This window comes from Trematomus bernacchii, unplaced genomic scaffold, assembly GCF_902827165.1.
Source record: "Trematomus bernacchii unplaced genomic scaffold, fTreBer1.1, whole genome shotgun sequence".
In the NCBI taxonomy this organism is placed as follows: domain Eukaryota; kingdom Metazoa; phylum Chordata; class Actinopteri; order Perciformes; family Nototheniidae; genus Trematomus; species Trematomus bernacchii.
In genome coordinates, this window is record NW_022987739.1 from 8,178,745 (window position 1) to 8,204,474 (window position 25,730).

General features: G+C 42.0%; 3 protein-coding genes across 3 annotated transcripts; 2 read left to right on the forward strand and 1 right to left on the reverse strand.

Moving 5' to 3' along the window:
- The first annotated feature begins 1,213 nt into the window (after nucleotides 1-1,213).
- Nucleotides 1,214-8,105, forward strand: tab3 (TGF-beta activated kinase 1 (MAP3K7) binding protein 3). The gene is made up of 7 exons (XM_034146704.1): nucleotides 1,214-1,396; nucleotides 2,091-2,262; nucleotides 2,440-3,697; nucleotides 4,014-4,174; nucleotides 4,544-4,637; nucleotides 6,665-6,748; nucleotides 7,191-8,105. The coding sequence occupies exons 2-7, from the start codon at nucleotides 2,161-2,163 to the stop codon at nucleotides 7,349-7,351; spliced, it is 1,860 nt and encodes a 619-aa protein (XP_034002595.1). The 5' UTR covers nucleotides 1,214-1,396; nucleotides 2,091-2,160; the 3' UTR covers nucleotides 7,352-8,105.
- A 41-nt stretch (nucleotides 8,106-8,146) lies between these two features.
- On the reverse strand, nucleotides 8,147-14,864 carry tmem47 (transmembrane protein 47). Its single transcript, XM_034146706.1, has 3 exons — nucleotides 14,402-14,864; nucleotides 10,075-10,215; nucleotides 8,147-9,735 (listed from the first exon to the last, which is right to left on the reverse strand). Exons 1-3 carry the CDS (start codon nucleotides 14,625-14,627, stop codon nucleotides 9,557-9,559), a joined length of 546 nt encoding a protein of 181 aa, XP_034002597.1. The 5' UTR covers nucleotides 14,628-14,864; the 3' UTR covers nucleotides 8,147-9,556.
- Nucleotides 14,865-18,741: 3,877 nt separating this feature from the next.
- Nucleotides 18,742-25,471, forward strand: prrg1 (proline rich Gla (G-carboxyglutamic acid) 1). Its single transcript, XM_034146708.1, has 4 exons — nucleotides 18,742-18,833; nucleotides 20,450-20,489; nucleotides 21,346-21,506; nucleotides 22,776-25,471. The coding sequence occupies exons 1-4, from the start codon at nucleotides 18,756-18,758 to the stop codon at nucleotides 23,226-23,228; spliced, it is 732 nt and encodes a 243-aa protein (XP_034002599.1). The 5' UTR covers nucleotides 18,742-18,755; the 3' UTR covers nucleotides 23,229-25,471.
- The last annotated feature ends 259 nt before the right edge of the window (nucleotides 25,472-25,730 follow it).

Genomic DNA, 25,730 nt, shown 5'->3' on the forward strand with positions numbered 1-25,730 from the left:
CTCTCACTGCCCCCTAGTGAAAACACAGACAAGTGCCTCTGACGACAAAATCCTGACTTTGCTGTTGCAGCATTTAATGATGTGCTTGTAGATCTCTTTGTGTACTAGTTAATCTCTTATTAATACACATTCAATATATTATAGTTAACTCTCTCTCTTTTGTTTTTATTAAAGTAGCCTGAACAACTGAATATGAACTGGGTAATAAGATAAATAGACATTTACCACATTGCTACATCCTCTCTGTTCATTTGATCACATTACAGCGTGGTCAGTTCATGTCAGCGTGCAACAACCTATTATCAAGTCATGCAAAAATGAATTTAGATCAGGTGACTGATCTCTTCTCATGCAGACCTGTAGAGTCACACAAGCATATGATATTATTAGAGATACACACACACACACACACACACACACACACACACACACACACACACACACACACACACACACACACACACACACACACTTCTTTCAGGATTAAGTAATTGAGAGCTCATCCTCCTTTTTGAGAACAATGGTAATGTAAAGTAGGATTTTTAAGTGGTTCTACCACAAACATATGATGATCTTTTTTAGATTAGTATTCTGAAAATTAACCCTAACCCTAACCAACAGTATACAAAGGAGTATCAAAATGCTAAACATGAAGCAATAATATTATTCCAAAAGCATTTAATACAGTAGTAAAACAACATTTGACTGTATAACACTTTTACTGAACCAATGTTTTGATTGCATGACTTTTAATTATAACGTTTTTGAGTTTAATTTCAGGTCAATAATAATAGTTTATGATATGGCTGAATAAGGTTTGTTGGATTAATTAATATTTGCAGGAATCATTTCTCTCTGGAGGAAAACATCTCTTCGCTTATAAGAGGAACAACCTAAACATTTAATACATAATAATAATAAAAGGTCTAGCAGACATTTTCTACCTCATTCTCCAACACTGACCATCTTCATATGTGTTAAACATATGTACAATGGGAATTGGCATAGAATAGATTTAAGAGTTCCAGTTTGTGGAAACACTTCAAATCTATAGGAATTAAGCTTTTTTCGAGGAAACGTGTTGCTTTGAAATAGAAAGTAGTACAAGGTTTAAATTCTGCCACATTATCATCAGAGACGCACTGCTTGCAGACATGCGCAGTAGCGACAGCGTCGATCCAGCCGATTTGAACAACTTCCTGGTCCGGGAAATCTGACATTATCGCGATAGATAGACAGCAGCCCAGCGGCAGCGGCCTGACGTTGGAATGTGAAACTATAAGTTGTTTTGTCAAAACAAATTATTGACAAATCTTGGCGTAACATCTCAGAAACATCACAGCTCTCCACAGGACTCAGCTATGGTCCGAGACATGAAGGAGACTCCTAACACATGGTGAGTTTTTATATAGCATTCAGTGGCTAACGCTCGCTGCCTTTAGCATGGTTAGCTAGATAATCCATCAACACCCAGGCTTGTGACAGCTGACCAGCCAACAGCACCAAGCTAAAGTTAGCATTAGCAATGTTAGCTGGCAGGCAGTTAAATATATGAGTTATCTCGTTTAAACAGGTGACTTGTTTCGGGGAGTGTGCTGCTGGCTTAGTGGCGGGTAACATCGGACAATGTCACTGGATTGTTGATTTCCTGTCGTAGCCACACTGCACACAGGTGCGGTTGTTTGTTTGAGTGGTGCACGGAAGCTAACAGATGCTGATAACTAGCCTGCTAGCTAGCACTGGTATGTCGTCGTTGCTCGGTGCAACAGTGGTTAAACAAACAACAACAGACTGACAGGCACCTTGCTCGCTATCATGTGCTGATTTGAACGAGTGACAGTGATACCGGCGTGTTTTCTCTGTGTTCGTGTGTTTGAATCGGGTTGTTTCACCTCTCTTCGTGGGTATTTCTGTTTCAGGTAGACATGCCCACTAAAACAACTCAGTTTATGTGTGCGCTGTAATTACTGCTGACACATTTGGGTGTGTGACAGGCATTTGGCAGGCCAACACTGCTGATCGGATTATTGGGAGCGCTCCCACGACATTTGAGTTCTGTCTTCAGTTTTTTATAATTTCTATATATTCAGGGGATGAGCGGAGATCGGTTGTTTCAGCGTTTGCAGCTCTGGGCTCGTTGACTCTCTGTGCTGGCTCAGGATGGCGCAGGGAGGCTCTCAGCTGGACTACCACATCCTGCAGGACCTCAAGCAGCGTTTCCCAGAGATCCCAGAGGGGGTAGTGTCACAGTGCCTTCTGCAGGTAAACACACAATTGCACACCTTTTTCATGCACACGCTCAGAAAAAGCTATTTGGACATTTATTTTGTCCGTAGAACAATATCTTCCTGTGTTTGCACTAATAATAGTATACTTATGATGTTTCCTTATGACTGATCTGCACTGCATAACTGACATTGTTCACTGTTGCCTTCTCAGAACAACAATAACCTGGATCTTTGCTGCCACCTGCTGGCTCAGGAGAGTAACAGATACCTGTATGGAGAGTTCCATCACAGTCCAGACGAGGGCCTACTGAATCGAAATCACATGCTGCACATTAGCCCTGGATACCCGGGCTCAGATGCAAGCAACACAAATGGAGGGGCAGCAGGAGTAGGGCGCTCTCTTGTGCACAGCACCAGTGACAGTCACATCGAACCGCAGCGACCCAGCTACCCTGAGCCACTGTCAGCCCCTGCCACTATGGCCCCCTCCCCAGGATACAATCCCTTCTTCATGAACGATCAAAGCCGTTCGGCTAGCACTCCCACTCCTCCACCCACAATGCAGGGCATGTCTCCCACATACACCCCTGTCCCACGCTACACTATGAACCCGTTAACAGTCACAATTCCTCAAAGTATACCCAATATCCCACAGGCCCTGCAGATTCCCCCGGGGCACTATTGTAACAACAACAATGCCACCCTGTATATCCGACCCTCACCCTCCCAGAGCCCACAGCCGGCCCCCTGGTCCTCGTCGGGGGTGCCAGTGTATCAGCATCAGCAGTCCCCCTATAGTACTCCCACATACGGCTCACCTTACAGCTCCCCTCAGCATCAAGTCCAGCCCCAACAACAGCCCCAGCCGCAACCCCAGCACCAGCAATATGTCTTCCTCCCCATTAGCTCCCCAACCGTTCCCAGCATGCCCTTTCATCACCAGCAACATTCCCAGCAACAGCAAGCGGTATATAGGCCCTACCACACAAAAAACCCCCTCAAGAACCAGATAGAGATTACCATGGAGGGGCCGCGACCTCGCAGCAACTCACCTGTGCACACCCCCCACTCCCAGGGAGCACATTACATGGCCACCAGCCCCTCGCCCAGCTCCCCTTCAAGGGGCATCACTATGATTGGACCTTCAGGCCAAGCAGCCTTCCATCCCGGGATGTACCTACAGCATCAAGGCCCTGCAAGACCCCGGCCTGCCTCCTCTCCTCAGCCAGGCCAGTCTGCATACACCTTCAAAATCCAAGTGTCCCCAGGGGGCCAGCCCCAGAGGCCACTCAGCTCGCCTCCTGTTGCCGAAGCAGAGTCTCTTCTCAACATAGTAGACCAAGGGGAGCACAACGCTGCCCCTGCACCCATCCTGCCCATCTCCGCTCTGCCAGGCAACATAGTCAGTCAGTTTCAGCACATGCCCCGACGTTCAAGCTCAGGCTCTGATGACTATGCCTACACACAAGGTAAGGGTTTCCTGTTTGTCTTACTATCCGTTGCGCTGCAAGTGTTTGACCTTCTGCCAGTGTTTACATTGGATGTGCTTTTGGACTTCTCTGGAAATCAACATGCGAGTTGGCCAACAATTTGTCAGTGTTGCTGCCTTTTTTCACAAGATGTGTTTAATAGTTTATTCAGCCCCTGTATATCAATGTGAGGGTTGCTTTTATATTCACATGGAATATTTACAATGCCCTTAAGTGAGAAAAAAGGTTTTATATGAAATATATTTTCTATTATTTTCCAATTTCAAGAATGTTGTGTTTCTTGTGTCCCCCCCAGCTCTCCTCCTCCACCAACGTGCCAGGATGGAGCGTCTAATGAAGGAGCTGCTCATGGAGAAGCAGAAACTAGAAAACCTGAAGGCCGATGTCAACAACATGGAATATGACACGCTTCAAAGGCGCTTTCGAAGAGTCAACTCCACCAGTCTTATACCCAGAGTAAGTCATATTCAACACAAACCTTTTGGTGCTATTTGACATGATCACATAAGATAAGGTACAACAAGAGGCTGGGAAACTATAATTAGTTCAGTATTTGGAATATTTTAGACTGTGGACTAAGTCATGTGTGTTTTTTAAAAGGCAGAATTAGAATCAAAAATCAAGCGTTACTTGCCATTTAAAAACTTCATTTTAAGATGAAGAAAAGTGCAGAACAATGTCCATACCAATCATACAAACTAATGTGTGAAACAATTTCCTACCAGTAAGACAAAGTTCGAAAGGAGAGATGGGGAATATTTGGTTGTTTTTTACTCCCCAAATGTATTCTAATTTAACTGGGTTGTGTGTTTTTGCCGGCTGCAGCCTGAAGAGATGACTCGGTTGCGGAGTCTAAACAGAAAACTTCAGATTGATATTGACTGTTCCCTGAAGGAGACGGATCTACTGCAGTCTAGAGGTATACATACACACACGCACGCGAACAAATGCACATTGCGACACATAAGTCTTTGAAGTGTGTCCCTGATTTATTTGAAGCATTGATCTTGAAAGAGCCAAGCCCCGCAGCAGGCAGAGCTGGCTCTTAACTGATGGACGAGGCTCCATCACACTGCACAGTGCACACTGATGCAAAAAAGACCTGTCTGTGACAGGACCTGGGCCAATGCAAGGTTGACCCTTATTGGGTTCATGCACAGTGTTCGGTGTGTACGTGGTCATTGTTGATTACGTAATTGATAACAGCATTGCCCTGATATTAACCACAGTGTGTGGAAATGAGTTGCAGCGCCAAACATATTTACAAGAAGTGTTGTTTTTGGAAGCTGAAACAGTCAAACTGGCAGCAGGCTGAAGACTGTCACGAGTTTACTTAAAACCAGCCCAGTGCCCATGAACATTTGGATGGTAGTGTGCCTGAAAACTCGCAGAGCATTGTTCCACTTTGTTTCAGTGTTCACAAAGCCTTTTAGCAAACACTGGCTGATATGTCATGCAAGTTGTTTTTAACACTGGCTTTCTTTCTGCCACTCTTCCATAAAGCTGTAAATGATGAGGCACCCGGGCAGCAGTTGTTATGTAAACAATGGTTCTTCTCTGAGCATCTGAATGCTGACTTCCTTCACCGTTGCCCCTCTCACACTGGGTATTATGAATGGCCTGCTCTGTCAATGTAGAACGTGCAGGAAAAAAGCTGCCGCAAAATAATTGGATTTGCTGGACAACCCTGTATTTTGGGTGCATTGTATTTTTATTTGTATTTCTAAACACTATAAGCTAAGCATGTTTATGTGATCAGTGGCAGAGAATAAATGCAAGCTTAAAGTTAATATCATAAAAGTTACACAGGTGTACACAGCTGTGTTTACCTTTTTCTGTTATTTACACAGAGATGTTTTTTTGTTTTTTTTTGTTACTTCTGGTATTTGATATTTGGGGCTTCGACCAGTTTTATTTATTGGGAAAACAAATCTATTTGTAGTGTAGAATGAAGTGGAATGAATGGATGGTGTTGTAGGCCTTTAGAAATTGTGGTAATTATGTTAAAAGCGTAATTTGTGCGAGTGATCTTTGCGTGCCTTTTTGAGCTCAGCTTCACAAAGCAGTTAATTGAACTTCAGAACTTTCCTTGCAGAAAATTCCTTCCAGTTGCAAAAATAAACCAGTTAATCACTTTAACTGCAAGCCTGGAGCCGTTAGGCCTATATATCTTTTTGATGCTGCTAAAACTATGCATCCAAGCAGACAATGAAATAGTTTGTTAAAAAATGTTGCGATTAATCTGATTTGGACAAAGCACCCAATTGGCTTTTTAAAAAAATCCAAGACTCCTTATTTTATGTTGCATTTAGTCAAGACATGCCATCAAAAGTCTAGGCTTCATCTCCTGGCCAAATCCTTCAAATGTGTGAATACTGAATAGTGCTCAAATTGACTAAAGAGATTGTCCTGTCAACAGAATGTAATGTTGCTTAGGGTGCTATTATAATGATTGGTCAGCTTGAGCAATAGATCTATGCATTTAAAGTCTTATTGGTGCCAAAACAATGCACCTGGTTTATAATACTATGAGAGAGTATTTTGTATCTCTTGAAAGTCAAAACAGCAACATTAATTTAACCAAACCAATGCTCAAGGGAGCATTACGATTACACTGTTGTTCATGTTCCAAATTAGTCTAAGAGGAGGACAGTGCATGCATTTGGTTGACTAACAGATTCACAGATGACTAACAGATGATGTTTCATGACGTTTCTGTGGAAATTGAGATGGATTTAACTTTTTTGCATAAGGACCCTGCATCTTTTTCTTTCTTTTTTTGTATTCCTCTTTGCTGCAATGAATAAGGATGCTGTTACCGTCTGTCTGAACACGGCAGTCAGTCAGGAGTTTCAAGAGAAAAGCTGTAAACTAGTTGGACGGATTAGGCCTCTGCTCAGGATGGACACTTCCTAACAAACTTCTGTATCTGGTTTTCCTCCACAGAAAAGTTTGATCCAAAAGCAATGAACAACTTTTATGACCACATTCAGCCCGGTCCTATTGTGCCGCCCAAACCTGGAAAGAAAGGTGAGACATTTCAATTTTTCACAACATAAGAGTGAGTCATGAGAGTTTTTCAATGGGATTTGTAAAGAAGGGAAGAAAAAATAGGTCTGTAAATTGATCATAAGTTGACCTGTTGCCAAGGAACAGATTTGAGTTTCTATGCATTTGTCCCCTTTGTCTTGCAGTACATTCAAGATTTGAAACATTTTATTTGAAAAACCGAGACAAAAACCTGAAATGACTTTGAACTTTTTTGGTCTCCAGAAATGTGTTGCCATGGAAACCAGACTAGAAACCTTGCCATTAAGTGAATTCTTAGTCTGTCAACATCTATACAGACAGTGACAGCCATGGTTAATTTCCAGCCCTAAGTTGACGACTCTTACATTTTTGGGTTATTCATTTTATCACATTTATAAACACCCTATTTAATATATGGCCTCTCCTATGTTTTTGTTTGAAGGAGAGCCGGGCCCAAAGCCGGTGCCGGTGCCGGTGCCGGTGCCGGGGCCCCAGAGGGACGAGGACTTCGAAGGAGCCCATTGGAACTGTGAAAGCTGCACCTTTCTCAACCACCCCGCCCTCAACCGCTGTGAACAGTGCGAGATGCCGCGCTACACCTGAGCTTAGCGCTGTGCTGTACTGCCCACCCCCGCCCTATCCCCTGCCGATCCTTGGATAGTATATCCCCACCCCTCTGTCTAGAGGTCTTTCCCTGTCAATCAATATACAAGCCCCTCTTACCTGCTGAGGAAGAGCCACTTTCCCTCTGTGCCCACTTGTCCTGCTCCCATCTACTACTCCTGTGCACTTTGACCCTTTATTTCCATTGGAGGATGAGGATTCTTATTCAGGGCAGTTGGAGACTCTTATCATGGCAAATGTGTAAAAAGAGGGACTGGAACGCAGCAACTCCGGCAGTTTGTGGGTCGGTGCTTCGGAAAGGTCAAAGGGAATGAGGGTTGAGAAGGAGGAGCCGCGGTTTACCTAGAGAACATTCCACGCAGAACGAGTGACTGCCCCGTTTACACAACTGCGCCCATTCCTGAACTCAACATGGAGGCACTTCCACTTTAATCTAGGACTCAGTGGAACAATGAAAGCAATGCTATACACATTCTGAGTAATGCGAAATGTAGACTGTACACTGTATCCAGCTCTGTATTAGAGCTAATTTCACTGAAAGAAGAACACTAAAGACATTTGCATAAAAGTATATTCCTGGTACTTCTATGCATATTATGCCACCCTGTATTACGTGTTCAGAAGATGTTGATTTCCTGTGCAAATGCGTCAACTTGCTGTACTTAATAAAGGAGCTGATTCTATGTGACTTGACCATGCACAGCTGGCATGTCGGCATAGTTTTTTTTAATAATTCCCAGATGCTCCTTTTTCCTCACATGAAACAAACACACCTATTTTTTCCAGTACATGTTTATTATGCAAGTAATCAAACCAGTGGGAATCAGAAACACAGCAGCTAATGGTAGGGGCATGCACACACTCACTCACTTGCACTAATGTAGCAAGAGGGGGTTGGAGAAGTTGAATGAGGTTTGAAAAGCTATGTTATTACCAGTGCAGGACTTCGGCCTCCTGTTGGGATCACACTATCCTCCTACTCCTATTGATCCTACAGTCCCCATAGCACAGCACATTGCACTCGGTCATCTCTTAAAGTACTTTATCATGGGCTTTAATTTAAATGCAAAAACTAAGTGTACTTACTTTTGCGGAACTAGAATAATTTTATACTACAGCATCTCCTTGTATGAAATGTGTTGTATATTTACTGCCTCTTCTAGTGAGAGCATTCCCATTCCCTACAGGGGGAGAAGATGAGGCATCACATGGGGAGGTGTGTGAGCAGGGCATGCTGGGTGGTATGTTCATGCAGACATGCGCACACACTCGGCAGACACGTTCATTTGCCATCTTCCTACCCACTGGTCTCCTTGTAATGAGAATATTATGCTTATAATTACATATAATACAACCTGGTTTTATCAAAAAGCAGGTATGACTTGCTTTAGGCTGCAGGTTTACATTGGCAGCCAAAGGTTCCCACACTGTTTACATGTGACGGGCTGTGCTATTCATTAACCAGTAAATGTTCCTCTCACCAGTATGTTATCATTTGGAGGGTGGCTGTGGAATGTTTTCACTGTGTTAGGTAGCTTCTGTTTATAAGCAGCGTCTCTGAGGCTTTTAATAGACTCAAAAGGACAAGAGAACTTAAAAGCCACTCTTTCCAGTTGTGGTTTATCTCTGGAGAAATGTAGCATTTCCTTAGGTGTGCCCTGTGTTTCCTACTTCTCATGATATGACTTAAATAGGATATGTTCCTCCATGGTACCCTGGCTTCCCTGATTGGACCGTGTTTACATCATTCTCTGCTTGGTTAATTATTTCACCCATTCCTCATCGTATGGGGGCAGTGACTCCATCTGCTTCCTTCAGATTTTCTGCCCAAATCTGAGACCCACTGGAGTTCACCTTAAAGGGGAAGCAGAGTTATGCAAGTGCTGACATTCTCTCCCAAATTACACAGGCTGGGTTAGATTTCTTTTTTCACAGTCAGGTCTGCTGCCAAACCTTCTGAGAAAGCACGAGGCTTCGGTTCAATGAGTGAGGGTAGTCTTTTGGACAATTAGTTCACAGTATCAAATGAAAGAGCTGATTTCCAGCCCTGAAACTAACAATAAGCATTTGTATGTCTTCTTTTTCTAGTCTGTGGTTGTGCACTGTGTAACAGACGAGAGTTCATATTGCTGAGAGTACATTGGGTTGAAGCAGAGTCTCAGTTTCTCTTCCTTTAAACATATTTTAGTAGTAGTCTTCATAGTTCTTGGGGTTGAGGCAATAGAGGATGGCCCCTCCAAAAGAGAAGATGGTGGATCCCCAGGCCAGGCCGTAGCCCCAGTTAAACTCGTGGTACACCCTCAGACTGACCGTCTCGATGAACTTGATGGGGAACAGGACCAAGCTGCACAGCTGGAGCACCACTGCAGAGGAAAACACAGGACGATGTCAAAAACAGTTTGGTTAATACAAGCAGATATAAAACATGACTGAGCAGCTTACAAGAAGGGAGAACTAAGGCACTCTGCTACACATGCTCCTCCAACAGTGCAACATATAGGATATAGAACAAATAAAACAGATAAACTAGTGCAAGAGAATACAAATGAAATAGAAATAGTGCAAAAAGAGTCTATCTATCTTCGAGTAATGAAGGATTTTGGTGTCTGACTCTGGAAATCGAACAGTGATTGTTTTCAATTTTTCTATCTATGTCCTTCAGCTCTTCCTTCTTGTTTTTTGCAACAGAATAAATGACGTACCTGCAGAGAACAGCATGATAGACACAGCCTTGTAGCAGCGATTCCTGGAGCTGGAGCACAGGGAGATCAGCGCCACCAGAAAGGAGATCAGGGTGAGGGCCGCACCCCCCAACAGCAAGGCCAGCGTGGCAATTTGCCAGTCTGAGACAAACACACACATACAGGGACAGAGAGCAGGGGGGGGAAAGGCATGTTATCACACTGAGATAAGAGTGACAAAGGTAGCTAAAACGAGGTTACTCTGGAGAGCCGTGTCTGCTCTGTTGACAGGAGGGAGGACACTAGATAGATAGACAAGGAGGGATAAAAGGACAGGTCACAGGCCAGATTGGTGAACCGCAGGAACACTGCCATGCTCAATCTCACACAAGAGACATATTATTCCACCCACTAACGTTTTTTGGTAAATTACCACAGTGTATACATAGACTATTTGTGGCTGAGACAACTCCTCAAGCACATTCTGAAAGCTGCTGGTGGCTCATAATGTTTTGATATGAGCCACTGGGGATACATAGCCGGTGGCAGAAGAAGAAGATAAAGAATGTGAACCATGCGGTGAATAACCCTGGAACCGAGCACAGCAGTTTCGGTCTGACAGGAAACAAACAAACGCACACACGCCTGGCTACGCACACATTTCAGCAGGTTCAGTAATGGATCCCGATGCAGCAGAAAAGCTTCTGTGAAGTGACTCAGATAATGAGTATCCCCCCCCCTCTTGACTGATGCCAGCTCAGCAGCATTCTCAGCATTTCATTCAGATTTACTCCAAAAACACTCAACTGGAAATAAGTGCTGTTTCAATCCCACTTCCTATCCTTGTTGGAATGCCTAACCGGAAACAACAAAAAAGTGAACAAAATGGGACTGTGTTTGTCAAAAAAAGAGAAATAAAACATTTCCTAGTGATTTTAGTTTGCTGTGTTCTTTAAAAAAAACTTAAACAGAAGGTTGCATTTGATTAAAAAAATGTTGGGAAACTTAATTAGCCTCGGGACAATTCATTTAGGATTGTTGAGAGACACACTATATGTTATTGTTTAGGGATTATGTGTCTCTTTCGTAGTTTTACTGTGTACTTACGGAAGCAGGAGGTCCATTGGTAAACAAGCAGAGGATATTATGATGGAGCATTTGATTACACCGGAGGAAATCACTCAAAGTACAGTGGGTGGGGAAAAGAAACGACATCAAAGCATAAATGGCTTTATGTAAGTGGTCCAATATTACAGTGGGTGGAGAATTGAAAGACTTTAGTTCAGAGTATGTTTTGTCTTTTTTGTATATAAGTACACATATATTATAGAGCCCAGGAAATATAAAGCATTGCCAAGAATATCTCCTCTCTGTTGAGGCAAAAAATCATTAACTAGCAGAGAGAAAGTCCCTGAACATAAGCAGCTTAGAGTACAGTTCCCACTCTTGGTTGAGAGAAACTTTATTCCAGGGGCCGAGCAGCTCAAATATAAACAAACATCAACTACTTCTGACCAAATATGGCTCAGGAATTAGAGTTTAAAAATGGGTCCTGTCACCACAGGATGTTGGAAAGAGCCCACAAAAAGCAGAGCTCCTGCACCCTGCGGCCTCAAGTTGCTCAACACGAGGCCCCCTTGGAGTCTGACCCCTTGACTTTCTGTACCACTGCCTCACTGGTTTCTCTCAGCAAAGGGCCACAGTGACTTGACCCGCAGTTGTCAGAGCCTATCACTGGTGAGATATCTTCTCTCGGTCTATTTGGTGCCTTTAGCTTAGCCAGCCTGCAACCGAAAGCCTTATCAGTGCGCTTCTGAAACAGCAGGATGCAGAAAGTCATCTCATCTCAGATTTGGAACAGACCCTTTGCGCTGTGCTAGAAACTCAGCCAGAGTCTGAGTGCTTAAAGGCTTTGACGAGCAGGAAGCGCCAAACTATTTATCAGAGCCCCGCATGATGACAGATGGAAAAGGAGATACAGTACACAAGATCCAATCTGAGCATTAATTATGGTCCCATGTGTGCATGTCAGGCACTGCTTAAGTGTTAATCGAAAAAAATCCTTTGGGGTCTGTTTCTTTGTCTGAGACAATGGTAGAAGATCTGTGTCACAGAAGAGCCTGGAGTGTCTCTCTTGCTGTCACACAACAGTTTAGATTCACTCTCTCAAGACAGGAAGATGGAAAGTTCGAGAAGCAGGAAGTTCATCAACCTGAACCTTTACAAGCTCTCTGTGTCCAACCTAGTGCTCTGACCTCCCTCAAAGACAAGACAGTCACCCAAATACAGGATCAATATCGTATTCAATTATTAATATGCTTTGGCTTCACCGCGTCTGACTGAGCTCACACACTGGCTCCACATTCGTCCTTCATCTCGCACCGACATGGCATCCAAACACACTTCTCTTGCACGACCGTTCCACATTCCTAATCTTGTAAAGTCTGTATCTTTTCTACTTGACCTCGGACCGTCTGCCTAAGTGTGTGTATGTGTGTGAGGTAGAAAAACTGGAAGAGAGGAGGATTATTATATGAGACTGTATATTTTTAACACTTCACGAGCATGTCACAAGGCAATATTTCATGTCTGCCTTCAACTTCACACAGACATGCCTTGCAGAACAAGCTCAGAACATCTAAGAGGCCAGCTGGTGTTTCTAACTAACAGGATTTATTTAATGCCCAGAGCATGACACTGAGGGAATATTGGGGGGCTGGTGAGAGGGGGGTAGAAACTGATTACTGGGATTCAAATCAATAAGCCTGCCAAGCTCACGCCTGAGGAAATGGGCAGTTTGCTGTGTGCATTTACTGTGGTATGCTGCTGCCGCTGCTGAGAGCTGACGCGGAGACTGCATGTCTTTATATGGCACCGAAGTGCACTTTGTCTCCGCTGACAGAGGAGGATCGGGGCCAGCGTGACCCACAGTTACTCATCTCTCAGACAGAAAGAAAACATTTAGTCAGACTAACAAAAACACAATTTACCACTCAGAGCACAGGAGGAGGTCAGCCAAAAATGAATTATAGGCTATATATAGGTGCACACACAGACACACATACACACAAAGACATAACTAAAGAAGCTGTAAGATCGAGCTACATTTCTTTCCAGAATAGAGTTTAGACAACTTTTACCCAAAGAAAAGATTATTGGATGATTATCACAATATTAAGCGTTAATTAGGATAAGTTATATTGCAGAAAACATCCAACCGCCTAAAAAGCCATGCAAACTATCTTTGGCAAGCTTATAACTGTTTTCTTATCTCCTCGTGTTTGAGGCTATATAGTTGTGTTTGCTGACTCGATTATACTGGAATTGTTTCGTTTTATTGTCCACCTTACAATACAGTTGAACCTTTTACAGGAAAGCCCCAATGTGTAACATCTAGCGAAACCAGTTTGAATTACATATTGCAGGGCTGCTGTATTGGATTACATTCGATTTTATAGTTGTCACAACAAGGCATAAATGAATGTTTTCCTGTATTCATGATTGATTTTTGCGGATGTTATCCATATGGTAACCTATTCTTAGCCACATGACATTCCTGAATGAATGATTGTGATGAAAATATGAAATGCTTCCAGAAATAAACCTTCATGGGTTATCCGTAAAGGAGTTTCCTAAATAGGGGAATATCAGCATTTCTGGAGTGCTTCACTTGTTACCCTGGTTACTAATCTCCAGGCATCTGGACCTCTGGGGAGTTCTCTGCTCTGAGTTGCCCTCGCTCCTTGGCCGGGGAAGAAACCCACACAAAGGCTCATTTTGTGAGCAACAAAAGGCCAAATGAAACCCCAGCTGGCCCGCTCCTGGCAAAGCAACATTCCCACATCATTCAGTGGTGAACAAATGTTTTAGAAGAAAAGTTAACTAGCCTAGATAGATAAACCAAATATGTCTTATTGATGACTCGAGGATAAACTTATAGTATTTATTTAATTTCCCACTTGGAAGGTAGCAATGAACAGCCAATTGCTCACTATCTTATTGCATGTAGAAAAAAGTTCTGGAGTTTAAATTAAGCAGGCAATAACTAATTATAAAGTAATTACATTTAGCACTCTCTTGGGTGATATTTTATCATTCTCACCCACAGATTGCTTCAGCAGTGCACTGTCTGCAGGGACTCTTTGTTATCCCTCTGACTTAATTTGAATATGAATGTGGGTGTCTGTCTGCACCCCGAAATCTGCCATTTAAAGGGTGAAACATCCCTAAACCTACAACTACCATGTACAACCCACTGGTTTAAAACTTCCAAAACAACATGGTGGCTCATCACCCCATCAGCCACCATAAGTCAGTGTGTGTTCGGGCACATGAGAGTGTGTCTCACCGGTGGCCAGCGTGCTGTTGCAGGACCACTCCGCGGAGCTGACGGGCTTCCAGCAGGACACCCACATGGACAGGTAGTACTGGTCGTCCGCAGTGACCCACGCCGGGCTCAACACGGCCCCGACATCCAGGCACAGGGCAAGAAAGACGCACACCAGTCCCACCAACTTCAGGGGCGTCAACACGGACACCCGGACCTCTTCTGTGCCGCTCACGGATGAAGACATAGCTAAAGTATCTTACTCATCAAAAATAAATTACTTAAAAATAAGTAAAACATTTGCGTTTTGTGGGTCTGTGTTGTTCCTCGGATCCACAAAAGGAGTCAAAGTTGTGCTTGTCCCCCCTGCCCGTGCCCGTGTTGTGGGTAGCAGGTCAGGATGGGGAGCCGCTGCTCTCTGCGCGTCCCGAGTCAAGAGACGCTGCTGCCGCTGAGCCGCGCTCTGCTGACGGAACCGCGCGCTGCTGACGGGACTGCGCTCTGCTGACGGGACCGCGCTGCATACCGCTGAGATAACACAGGCTGCACCTGCTGGGTCCTAGTGCCGAGATCTACTACCAGTAACTAGAGGTGGGAAAAGTACTCAGGTCTTGTAGATCTGTAAAACTAGTAGGCTACAGTGTGTCAAAGTCAACTTAAATGTCAATAGGTTAAAATCCAACGTTCAGGGCCGTGTTGTAAAACTACACAAGTATTAGCATCAACATATTCTTATCCTTACTATAAAAGTAAAAGTAGGCTACTCATTATGCAAATTGGCCCATTTCAGAATACTATATTATATGTTTTGAGTATTATTATTATTGATGTAGTAAAGTGTTTATCAAAGCTGGTAAAGGTGCAGTTAGTTTGATATATATAGTATTATTAAATGTAGTATTGTAAAAGTAGCACACGTTTGGAATACTCAAGTAAAGTACAAGTAGGCCTACCTTAAAATTGTCGTTCTGTAAGTCCTCATGATTTAAAATAAAAAAAGCTTATGGAGAATATTGCAACATGCAGCCATCAAATGCAGGCATCATGAGGCAAACAAAAGAGTAACTTATGATTTGTCTTAATATAACATACAAATCGAGAAAGAGTACATTTTTGTTTTAGTTGGTTCACTTTTTAACTACATCTCTGCTTTGCGTTTGCAAAAGTCTTTACACTCCTCATTAGACTGCTCTTTCTCTCCTCTGTGTCTTCAGGTTACATTTTGTCTAGCAACCAATTTCCTCCACACACACACACACACACACACACACACACACACACACACACACACACACACACACACACACACACACACACACACACACACACACACACACACACACACACACAATGTGCTGAGGGGAAGCTTATGCAGCTAATTTTTTTTTTACCTAATTGAAGTTCGCTAATCCTTTGTCCTGAGGGAAGATTCTCTGAATTCATTATTGATACAGTAACACACACTCTTACACACACACAAAACAATATACTGTGAACTCACATGTGATTTTTTTAATTCAAATTAATTTGATAGTTACATTAAAAAAATAAATGCTCCTTGTTAATTAACTGTGAATTAAAGTAAAGGGTTACTGGCAGGTGAGAGGAACCAATAAATTAAAGAAAACAGTGGTCATGTAATACGACACAATGTGTTACATGAGATTTCAATTTCATAAACCCCATTTATAGATGAGTTACTTCCTTTCAAAACAGACAGGCTCGAAAAAAACCTCTCTTTTACAGAAGTTTGGATTTGAGTTTGTGTGTGAGTGAGGAGTCGGTCAACTGATCCTGGCGGCAAAGTCTTTCAACACCATTACTGATGATTAAAGATTGGAATCAGACTCTGTGACTAAAAACATGAACACACACACACATACACACAAACAGTCCTTTCTAACTCTCTCTTTAGCGTTGATATACCATTACTGCCGTGGAGTTGCAGATGCAATACACATATGTAATGATGTGTGCGAGGTTCAAAATGTCACTGCTTCGATTTTAATGTCTAAATCGACTGACACAGAACATTAAGTAAAAGTTAAACCGCATAGAAAATTGATAACTGTTGTTTCTGCTATCAATAACTGTCCTGCAGTGTACCCAAGCTGATTAATGGTGTGAAGAAAATACTCAATTAAAGCAGCAGAGGACAAATGTGAGGCAGATACTATATGTTTGTTTAATTAAAATAAATCTAATTCATTGGAGTGTGATTTTCTTCTAAGTCTCAATTCATGAAAATGTCAAAAGTTACAACAACTCAACTTAAGGGGATAAATTGTTGCAGTCAATATATTTTTCAGATGCACTAGTAGAATAGAAAACCAAGTTGTTTACCGTTAACATGATTGTTTGCTGGTGCTTTAGCAAATGTATACCTTAATTAACAGAGCCATATTGAAACTGTATTTAACAAGAACAGCAATAACTTACACAATATATCCAAATCAGGATTTATTTGTATCTTTCAGATTTCCTCATATTACTCATATGTTATAGTACAGTAATTTGTTTTGAAAATGGAAGATAAAAAGGGACTGAAATCTGACATCATCTTCCACTTTTTCATTCAAAGTTTATGTCTAACTACAGTGCTCAGTAAATGAAAAGCTGACAGTAAAGAGTGACTTCTAGTGGTCACAATAAGACTTGCAAAGAATAAACTCTTCCCATTGACAACCTTCTGGATCTATGTTTTTCATTTATGTTCACACTCTATGTATCAGTTTGTTATATAAACTGTCTATATTGTAATTGTATGTTTGTCTATTCTACACATGTCATCTATTGCACATCATCAAGTGTATCTGCAGTTTCTATGTAAAAGGGTTTGTGGTTGCTTTTTTTTCTTATCTATAGGGTGTGCACAGATTGTAAAAACCCCTAAGGCTAATATGTGATTCGTCTTATTGGGTTGTATGAGTCAAGAAAACGATTTTATTTCAATTGAATGCAATGTTTATTTTAACTATTTATCTTAATTTGTTTGCAATATCCCCTTATAGTAAGACAATGAGATAACTACGGTTTTTTTTTTAAAGACAATTCTGCTAACCCTATTATACAGTAATTTATAAAACGGACAAGTCCAATCAAGCAATCTGATTGGTTCTTAGCCGTGATATAATGAGCGTATATCATGGGTAGAATTGTAGTTACTTTTCACAACAAGTCAGTATCCCTCCGCGTCTGAGAAAAACTGTATACAGTTGGGCTGAAAATCAAACTGTATGCAGTTTGCTTTTCAAACTGGGACAAGAAAACAGCGGAGAAGTAACGGGGCAGAAACCCTCCTTTTTACGCAACGGTCCAGGCATAGACATCAAACGGCAAAACATATTCAGTTGCCAGTTACTTTGGCATTAGGGCAGGGATATCTAGATACTTTCCAAGTTAGGTTTGACATAATGAATTGTGCTATTTTTAAAGCAAGCAACGATGTTTTCAAATCTGTAATCAAAAAGGTCCGCAGAAACGCTATCGACCAATCAGATTGCCTGATTTGACTTGTCCGTTTTATAAATATATTTACATTTCGTCCGTTACGAAACAAACTTACAAAGCTTAAGATGGAAACATTTAAGGTTAACTTCGACCTCCGGTGTGGTCTTACTATGGAGGAGTGGATTGAACAGTACCTATCTCCAGAAAAAAAAAGCACCTAAACGACGACATGCAGAGCTACGTGAAGAGCAGGTAGACCAACTGGAAGTACCACCATTCAAAAGCTTTCTGATGCGGGCCTTGAAACAAAGCAGAGAAATTATGACCGTTGGTGGCCAGTGGCCACAGGTGCGAAAGCTCTCTCCAGAGCCGAATCTCGGGGACCGGAGAAAGTGGAGCAATATTCTCGCCACGCCAAGCAACAGCCTACAACCTCAACCTATACAAGTAACCACGTAAGCCATTCTACTGATGCTGGACAGTTTTTCAGTGGGTGCACAATACACGGCAACATTCAAATTAATGTAAATAAATAGCCAAATAATGGATCAATGCTCTCTGTCTAATATGTTCGCTAGCTGTTAGTGTTGTTGCATAGCAACCACCTCGCACTATGTTTCGTGCAGATGGCAACGGAGGGACTATTTTATTTTGAACATCATTATATTTACTAATAAAAACTATTTAAATTAGAGTGTGTATTTTTCTTTCATATTGCCACACCGTTTTAGAAAATCAATAGCTCACTTCAGGCCGTGATATATGCTCATTATATCACAGCTAAGGGGCGTGGTTCGGCCCGACGCGAAGCGTAAATAAATATACATTCATTTAGTTCTAAAACGTCATGTATGATGTGAATATTTTGGGTCTCTGTCCCTTTAACTAAGGGGAAGGGGCGCTGGATGCAAACAGAGCACTGCGCATGCGCGACGTGCATAGCAACACTGGGAAGGCAGAGGAGAAGTGGGATCGTTTATGCGCATTTTTGGGACGAAAAGAGGTGAGCTAAAGTGATAAACTTTATTCCTACACTGACACACGACATTTACACGAAGTTAAAACTTGTAGTATTTAGCAAAGGTTCTTCTTTCGACCTCTGTTTCGGGATATCCGGCCGTGTGAATCATGTGTTGCTCGTTAAATCGCATCCGAGGCTGGAGACGCACTGATCCTACAAATCATCCCCGCTTGTCAATACACGGGGCGCTAACCAAAGCTAACACCGCTAAACAGACGGACGAGAATAGACCATAAATAGGCTTGGCTAGAATCTTTGAAGCTTTCGGTGTGTTTTTACAGGCTGTCTTGTAATCCGTGTAACGGGGCGGCGGCTCTTTGTGTGCTGTCTCCTCCGCTGGTGATCTAAATCGGGTAGCTACTAGCAGGATTCCCGTAACACTTAACACTGTCCAGCAGCCGCCATTGGTCACTCTGGTCAAGGATGTGTCACACGCACTCCACGCCCTTTAACGCCTAGCTGTTATATCCTTACACATCCATTGGAATATAATACGGAAGTCTTATTATCCCCAAAGCATGTTGCAAAATGTCAAAAGGGGAGAGTGATGTTTTTACACGGCTGTGCTACTTCTATGTCTTGCATTGATTCATAGTCAGAGGTGGAAAAAGTACTCAAAGCTTGTACTTAAGTAAATGTAGAAGTACCAGAGTGTAGGAATACTCTGTTAAAAGTAAAAGTCCTGCATTCAAAATGTTGCTCAAGTGAAAGTAGAAAACTATTTGCATCAAAAGTAATCATTATGCAAAAGGTCCTATTTCAGAATTACAAAGTAAAGAAGTATTCTAAGCTAAATGTACTTCAAATATCGACAGTGAAAGTACTTGTTATGCAGAGTTAATCTTTTCACACCATTTTATTATTTTGGTTGTCATTTCATCCCGTTTTTAAACATGCAAGAGCATTTTAGCTTTGTGGCTGTGGACCAAGCTAAATGCTACTGTGTAGATTAGTACAGTACTGCATTATACCATATCAGCATATCATGTGTATTTTTTATATGTACAAAGTAACTGCGGGTATTAAAATAAATGTGTTGGAATAAAAAGTATGATATTCGCCTCTGAAAGGTAGCAGAGTAGAAGTATAAATTAGCTTTAAATGGAAATACTCAAGTCAAGTACAATTATTTCAAAAACCTACTGTAGTCTAAAACTTGAGTAAATGTACTTAGTTATTTTTCACCACTGCATATTATATGCAAGTATTCTTATCCCCAAAGCATGTTACAAAATGTGGTGAGAGGAGAGTGATGTTTTCCCAAGGCTGTGCTACTGCTATGTCCTGCATTGATTCATACTTTATTTCTATAGTTTTTTTCTAAAGGAATTTCACAAAGTGTGAAATGTCCAAGTGATTTGGCTCAAATCAGATGTTTTCTCCTGGTTTGCATGATCAAATTCTTCAAAATTGTGTCATTGCCTCCTTCCAAATGTAATAGGTTAAAGTTGCTTTGAGGGATTTTTAAAATAACTGTTTATGTTAGGAAAGAAACAAAAGACTACGTGTATTTTTGAGAAGGAGTCTTGGTTAATTATTGTCGGATTTGTATCAGCAGGTTCAAAGCTTTTCACTAATGTTTGTTTGGTCTTCTACAGAAAAATCCCCTAAACAGACGCTCAGGAATCATGGGGAGTGGTAAGTTTACTGACACTAAACCTTTTTGCTTTTACACCACAGACAGAAGTTCACATGACCATATCACTTATACATTTCCTAAATAATCTCCAATTTCTTTTCTTTTTTCTTGTCTATTGTGTTGATATTAGACGTGTTAGTCCTTGAAACACAATCTTAGTCGTGGAATGTGATTCTCCAGGTTTTTCTCTGTTTTCTTAAGGACACAATTCCCATTCTTTCCTTAGGGAATTTCCTGTTTTGATGAATTTTGCCACTATGTTCCTTTCTGCCTTTTAAGCTAATCACATCCCTCAACATACGAGTTACACAGACACGATTACTTAATTTGGTGCCACACCCCTGGGCATGTTTCATGAGTTTATGTTCTTGTTTTGGATGTGTGAAACAGAGGCCCGCTCTGTTTCTCTAAGTTCATTCCTCAAGTTTTTCTTATGTGGCCCAGGGATGGAAGCCTAAATCAAAGGAGCTTTTGTTTTTATTCAGAAATGTGGGCACTTGGCAGGACTCGGCTCTGCTCTACTGCCTTTGTTTCAATGCCCACCATCCCATTCCTGGCCCTCTCCCTTTTCTGCTTTTTTGGCACCTCTATCCTCCTTTACTCCTGCTTTACTCTTCTTTCTTTCAAAACACTCTCTCTTTGCTTAAACCCCGCCCACCATGAACTTCCTCCCCCATGCTGTTCTGCTTACTGACTCACCCCATACTTTCCTCTTTCTTCTCCTATTCTCATGTCGCGGCTTGTCACTCAATTCATGTCTTTTTTTCCTCACACATATTTCAGTCTTACATCATTTGCTCTTCTTCCCTTTTCTTTCTCTTCCCCTCCGTTCCTCTTCTTTCTCCGGCCTCTCAGTGTTCCTGCCGGCGGACGCGGCCCACTCGGTGCTGCACAGGCTGCGCAGGGCCAACTTCTTGCTAGAGGAGATGAAGCAGGGGAACATCCAGAGGGAGTGCCGCGAGGAGATCTGCACCTACGAGGAGGCCCGCGAGGCTTTCGAGAACGACGAGAAGACGGTGAGGACCTACAATCTCATGTGCTAATTACACACAGGAAAAGTAGAACACATTAAACACCTGCTAAGGCTAAACGAGGGCACTCGTATAAACACATGAAGGGATAGTTTAAAGCTCAGCTATTATGCAAAATCCACATTTTCATGTCTTTTATACATAAACATGTGTCCCCTCTGTGTGAAGAGATTCTGAAAGTTTCAGGAAAAAAGATTCTCTCTCTTTTTGTCCTGATCCATTTATATAAAAACCTGTCTGAAAATGAGCTGATCAGATTTTGGACACTTTATGATGTCATAACGATTTTTTGGCTTGTGTAACCATTAGCCAATAACCAACCAAGGTAACCCCACCCCACCTTATCACCTGAATCTCCTCCTAGAGCACCATTGTGTTCTTTTTAACCAAATATCTTTCAGAGGGGCGTGGGGAGTGGCTCCTTATTTTCATCTAAAGTAATAGACCCAGAATCAGCCCTTTTTGAAACAGGGCTGAAACAGAGGGGATTATGGGATGCTGCAATGCATGATCCGTTTGGTATTTGGAGCCAAAAACACTTCAGAGACATGTTTTGTATATATCTGAGACCTATAATATATTGATGAAAAACAGTATAATAGGGGACCTTTAATATAATCATTAGGTTAACATGACTTACTTAGTTGCAATGTCTGAAAAAGACGTTTTAGCTCAAAAAACATATATTGAGGGTATCAAAAAACTCGATCATCTTTCTGCTGCTTCATCCCCATAATTAATTCTTATCATGACCCATAGCTGGCTGTAAATCTATGAACACAGACCTCCAGCTGGAGCCAGGGGCCTCAAATCAATACTACTACAGCTGAGTAACTCATACCAGCATAAATCAGAAATATCCCCTTAAAGGGCTATTTTGTAAGGTTTAGGTGTCCAATAATGTAATCCTATGCCAACAGTGGCACTTGTGGAATGTGGGTGTGTTTTCAGGAAGTGATGATTATCAGCAGGAAGAACAGCCGAGTCCATAGAGGGGGTGGGGGGGTGTATTTGTAACACTATTGTGAGGCCAGAGAGCGAGGACGAGGCACAATCATGTGTTCGCTTTTTGTTTCGGATGTTGTTGTCTACTGCCTTTGTGTCCCAGCGATCCAGAAAGAAAGCATTTAAGCTGAGCGGCCCATTGTTTGGGAAACAGTTTTGTGCCACCATGTTTACACTGTAGCCTTTATTATCTCGAAGGAAATGTTTGTATCCTGTATTTCATTTTGTCTGTCTTCTGTTTGGTTTCAGAGACGGTTCTGGGAGGAATATGTGCGGGAGAGCAGTCCAAGCGGGGGGCTGGAGACGGTGGTGGGGGGGGTCCACTCTCTCTACCTGATCGTGCCGTTGCTGCTGGTGGTGCTCATCATCGTCGCCGTGGCCATCACTGTGTGGCGCTGTCACTCTCGCAAGCGTTCGCAGCGCAGCCCCAGCCTGGGTCACTCGCACCACGACCACGTCCTGTCAGTGGTCTCTATGGACCATTGGGGGAGGGACTTCCACCAGGGGGACCATTCAGAACTCAGTGTGCACAGCAGCCCCGCCTATCCAGGCTCAGAGCCCACATCAGGGAGAGGAGGCACCGGAGACCCGCCACCATCTTATGAGGAGGCTGTGGGCCACACAGACGTCCAGATAGAGACGGAGCCCCCGCCCCAGTACGAGGATATAGTCAACAATAGCTCTGGAGGCCGGGGGAAGTAAAGGGGTCTCTCTCTACCGCCCCAACAGAAGCCCTAACACACACTAAGACCATCTGATGAATGAGCAGAATCACTGTTGTGGAATCACCAGCCTTCTCCCCTCAACACACACAGACTGTTAACGGTCTGCTCGATGGACTTATACAATGTTTGCCCAGTGCCAGCGCTGTTGAAGTTTGCACTAATCTTTCATCGATGAGGTGAAGTAATAGCAGGAAGGATGTTGCAATACCAAAACCAACCAGCCTCATCTGATTTTCCTCAACTTCCATCTGTCACACTGATGCAAATATTTAACTCGGCAGGCATAACACATGTTGCATGTTGCGAATTAAAAAAGGGTTCAGATTGCCATAATGGAGGACAACTATTCTAAAAGTGTATATAAGGGTTGGACCAATGGTTTATTGAAGGGTGAGTGCCAATTTCGTAGGTCATCTGCACATGTTTTGCACTTAAATTCAACCTTTTTGTGATCCAAAACATGGTATTTACTACGGTTTTGCCCCCAATCTATACCATTCTTTGCAATTTTAAAACATTTCTATTCATTTTTATCAACATTTCAAGGATTGAAAACGTAATCCCAATACGAATGTGAATCGGTTTTAAATGCCTCTGAACAGCACACACCAGAGAGAGAGAGCTAGGCTACTACTATGAATGCAATTACTTTTTACTTTCTATAGAACATACTTATTTCGAAAGTCATTTACATTTTGAATATTGCATACTTTTGCAAAAATGTTGCTTGGCATTATTCTGAAAGAGCATTTGTTCGAGTGGAACACAGAAAAATGTAGCTCCAATTAATGATTTTTCACCACCAGAGTTCAGAAAGAGAGAAGCAATTAGAAAATCAAACAATGGTTTTGTTTGTCTAACCTGTTAGCAAACAATGATTCCCCTGCAGTTCCATCCCACTCGTTAGCTCTGGCTTGGTCGACTGACTCCCAACACAAACATTTGTTTGCTTACTTTTCCTGTTTTATGCTGGCTAAGTGGTGGATGCTTGGCTTGTTAATTGTAGAAATTGTAACTGACTGCCCAGAGATTTATATTGGGGGTTAAAGGGAGTTTTGAGACCAAACATTAGGTAAATGATCGGGTTTCAGAACCAAAACAATTCCCACATTAATTTAATCCATGTTTGAACCTTAAAGAAATACAATTTTACAGGATTAAAGAGTCAAGATGCCAAAGGAATGCATTGGTCCAACTTCAGTATACATTTCAATGTTTACATATGTAAGATAAAACCAGCAGTAATGAAGTGTGAGATGTGTTTGGTGTATGTGTGTCGTATGTGCTTACAGTGTGTGATGCATGCAGCTGGGTCTGTTCTCCTGAGGCTGGATGTGGCTCTGCGCCGTCTGTTCTCTGGTCTGTTATCAGAGCCTGCTTTAACTGTGAAAATCTACTCTTTCCTCTAAAGCAAATGTAACCATGTAGGAAATGAACAGTCTTCTGCCGTGCCACTTTCACTAAAAGCACACTGAGGATTCTCACCATTAATGGAAGTTTTGGAGTGACTTGCACAGGATTGTGGGACAGGAAGCAATAGAAACAGACGCTTTGGAAAAATGTGTATAAGAGGGAAGAGATTCTGTAATTAACGACACTATGGACAAATTCCACGTTTAGCATGTGTAATGTACCTGTATATAAATATGTATAGTCTTTACGTGTGAAGGTAAGTTACAGTGATTGTTTTTCATTGCATAGGGGTGCAGTGACACAGGTAAAGCTAGTATACAGTAGGTTTGGATACATGAAGACACTTAGTGTTTGAGCTCAAACTGAGCTTTTGGATGAAAGCCAGGACAGTCTGGTTTGACGTCTGCAGCGTCACTTTCAACTGTTACAATGTCACTGTAATCTTCTGGAAGAAAGTGCTCATACTCTATATGCAATGTTGCTGCATACACTCTGAAAACCAAATATATCTGTCTAATAATACTACTCATAAATGTCACATCTCCTGGTTACACCTCAGACTTTGAGCACTGATTATTATACTTTTTGTGAGTTGACCTGTGCACCTCAGCACTTGCAATGACCTTTAACTGAGTTGTGCTGGGAGGGGGGGCAGCCATTTTGGTAAGGTCAGTTGCAGAACCCTTTTTTTACAATGCCTTATTAAACAAAATGTTATATAACATTAAATGCAAGAAAAGTTGTTATAAATTCTTGATATGTGCAGAAGCTTGAATTCATTTGTAATAAAACACGAAAAATGTGCAACGTGCGTTTCTTCAATTTTATTTGGTCGTGCATTATTATTGTCATCATGCAAGTTTAAATGTGAAGTTTATCTATTTTTTTTTCTTGCTGGGTAACATATTGATCCTCAATGTGTCAATCATCCATTAAGTGAACATGTAGACATTTTCCAAGGCATTCATTTTTGTGACTTACTTAACTATGACATAACGAGTCATTTCTGTCACATACTTATACTATTACTTTTATAGGACATATTTAAGAAGTACAGTGGTTTATT

What these genes read in the sequence shown, in the direction of transcription:
- tab3 (XM_034146704.1), top strand. Translation starts at nt 2,161, where the DNA reads ATGGCGCAGGGAGGCTCTCAGCTGGACTACCACATCCTGCAGGACCTC. An exon ending in GGATCTACTGCAGTCTAGAG is followed by an intron (nt 4,638 to 6,664) that starts GTATACATACAC and finishes TTTCCTCCACAG; the next exon opens with AAAAGTTTGATCCAAAAGCA. An exon ending in GCCCAAACCTGGAAAGAAAG is followed by an intron (nt 6,749 to 7,190) that starts GTGAGACATTTC and finishes TTTTGTTTGAAG; the next exon opens with GAGAGCCGGGCCCAAAGCCG.
- tmem47 (XM_034146706.1), bottom strand. Translation starts at nt 14,627, where the DNA reads ATGTCTTCATCCGTGAGCGGCACAGAAGAGGTCCGGGTGTCCGTGTTG. An exon ending in CAACAGCACGCTGGCCACCG is followed by an intron (nt 10,216 to 14,401) that starts GTGAGACACACT and finishes TGTTTGTCTCAG; the next exon opens with ACTGGCAAATTGCCACGCTG. An exon ending in TATCATGCTGTTCTCTGCAG is followed by an intron (nt 9,736 to 10,074) that starts GTACGTCATTTA and finishes TTTCCTCTGCAG; the next exon opens with TGGTGCTCCAGCTGTGCAGC.
- prrg1 (XM_034146708.1), top strand. Translation starts at nt 18,756, where the DNA reads ATGCGCGACGTGCATAGCAACACTGGGAAGGCAGAGGAGAAGTGGGAT. An exon ending in CATTTTTGGGACGAAAAGAG is followed by an intron (nt 18,834 to 20,449) that starts GTGAGCTAAAGT and finishes GGTCTTCTACAG; the next exon opens with AAAAATCCCCTAAACAGACG. An exon ending in CTCAGGAATCATGGGGAGTG is followed by an intron (nt 20,490 to 21,345) that starts GTAAGTTTACTG and finishes CCGGCCTCTCAG; the next exon opens with TGTTCCTGCCGGCGGACGCG.